Source organism: Cyprinodon variegatus, unplaced genomic scaffold (genome assembly GCF_000732505.1).
Source record: "Cyprinodon variegatus isolate N-32 unplaced genomic scaffold, C_variegatus-1.0 Scaffold553, whole genome shotgun sequence".
NCBI classification, from domain to species: Eukaryota; Metazoa; Chordata; class Actinopteri; order Cyprinodontiformes; family Cyprinodontidae; genus Cyprinodon; species Cyprinodon variegatus.
Genome location: NW_015151006.1, coordinates 295,943 through 298,070, shown reverse-complemented (window position 1 = coordinate 298,070; position 2,128 = coordinate 295,943). Strand labels below are relative to the sequence as shown.

The window sequence follows — 2,128 nt, the reverse complement described above, 5'->3', positions numbered from 1 at the left end:
GCAACAGTGTGCAAGCATTGTGCAACACGTTTTGTTTATGCTAACAGCAACATGACCAACATGTCAGGCTAACCCCGAAATCTCTCATACTCCGTCAGCAACCCCCGCTCCGCCCCGCTGTGCTCCAGACCGCCTGCTCAAAGCAAAGCCTACATCCTCCACTGTGGCTCCCATCCGCTCCGCTCGGAGTCCCTTGGAGATCGCAGAGGGCATCGGGAGAGATGATTAAATTCATCCATGGTTTCTGCGAATCATTAGAAATAATTACAATTCATTAATTATTTTGGATTTTTTTCGTTAATTTCATTTTAAAAAATTCATTAATTTCTATAATTTTTTTATTTTTCGGTGTAACAATAAACATGTACTGAACCGAACCGAAAACCGTGACCACGAAACCGTGAACCGAACCGAACCGTGGATTTTGTGAACCGCTCCACCCCTAATACAGACTCTAGATTCCTGACATGATCAACAAGGTTTCAAAATTTAAGCTGGCATAGTAGCTGTATAAGGAGCTTATTATATTGGCAATCATCTGTGTGTCATACATGGATAAGTATAAAGCAAAGAAAGTTGTGTTTGATTAAAAACCTACAAAAGAAGCGGCCAAAGAAAACGACAAGGCTCTTCGGAGATGTTGTAGTTCTTTTTGCAAAAAGGGATCGTTAGGCCGACAAAAACAGGATATTTACCTGAACCACAGAACCCATTTCTTTGTAGTAAAGCTATTGTTCAATGAGTGCCGCAACCAGACTCAATGACTGCCTTGTTCCTGTTTTAGCAGCTCAATCATTCTACCTGACATGCAGAGGAAGTAGAACACAAGGATTCCTTAGGACTGTTAGAAGGGGTTACATGTCTGCCATGTTAACAAGAAAAACATATTTGCACATTAAACCTGACTGTTCTGATATTTCATCACTCTTATAATGAAAAGTAACCAAATGCCTTCAATGTTTTTGTTTCTTTAGCACCAAAACTGCCGCTAAAAGCTCTACCGGACAGCAGGGAGATCTTGACAGGGGTAGAAATACCAAATGCAAAGTGTGGCATTCCTCCGGGCACCACTGCGCCATTTTGGGTCACCATGACGACTGTGCCCTATGTATTTCCAACCGTGTGTCCTTGGTTTAACATCCCCAGTAAGAAAAGAGAAGATGCAGACATACCAGGCTCTCTGCTGGTGACTTTATCTGATTGTTTTTTGTTTCTATTCTCAGATTTTCTGACGGTAAAAGGAGAAGAGGACATTTTGGTGAGGCCCCCTTTTCCTTTATAATAGATATAAATCTGCTAATGTGGTATTTGTGCAAAAAAATATGCATCTGTGGGAAAAACGAATGAACTTTATGGGGGAAATGGATTCAACTATCAACAAGCCTTTCTTCTGAGATTTCTCTGACCTTTATCTCCCATAGATGACCCCCCATCCTGGCTCTGAGTTCTTCACTGTCATGTTGACTGGTTTACCAGAAACATGCTACAAACACGAGGACATCGCAAAGCTGGTTTGGCCTTATTTTCCCATACAGAACCTTCGGACTCTCTACTACAACATCTTGGTCCTACCATTGCAGAGGAGGGTAAGGAGCTGTTCTTGCAGACCAGATCCATTAACTAATGCACTTTATGCACACATGTCAGACCCTAATGGTTGTTGAGGTCGTATACCCCAAACTTTGATCTAAATTGGCGTGAAAGAAAATGCTGCATGTGTGTCTCAAACTAATTTCTGGTGACAGTCATTTTTTTGGCTCTTTCAGATGAGGACTCAGGTTATTGTACTGGTTAAAAACCAATTAAACCACCCCAACTGATTAAACTAACTAAATGTTGCTTTTATCAATCCTTGCTTTACATGCTGCAAGTTCTACTAGCATTATTCCCACAGTGCAGAGAGACACCTTAAAGATGTTCCAAAACATTAAAAGCAGGAGGCAGATGGGCCAAATAAACTTGCCAGTAATGCAGCGTTTGCTTTTTATTACGCGACTGTCAAAGCAGGGCAGGTTTATGTCCATGCTGTGTTTATATTAAGCATATTTTAATTGTCGGAGGTAGGGCTGCAACAACGAATCGATAAAATCGATAAAAATCGACTTTTAAAACCGTTGGCAACAAATTT

The 2,128-nt window shown here is 41.1% G+C and overlaps 1 protein-coding gene across 1 annotated transcript in view; it reads left to right on the top strand.

Moving 5' to 3' along the window:
* Positions 1–1,820, top strand: part of LOC107095508 — a 15,609-nt gene extending 13,789 nt beyond the window's left edge. Inside the window, exons 10-13 of the mRNA XM_015391638.1 lie at positions 975–1,145; positions 1,224–1,258; positions 1,422–1,586; positions 1,767–1,820. Coding sequence (XP_015247124.1) covers positions 975–1,145; positions 1,224–1,258; positions 1,422–1,586; positions 1,767–1,820 — 425 coding nt within the window. The remainder of the gene's footprint in view (positions 1–974; positions 1,146–1,223; positions 1,259–1,421; positions 1,587–1,766) is intronic.
* The last annotated feature ends 308 nt before the right edge of the window (positions 1,821–2,128 follow it).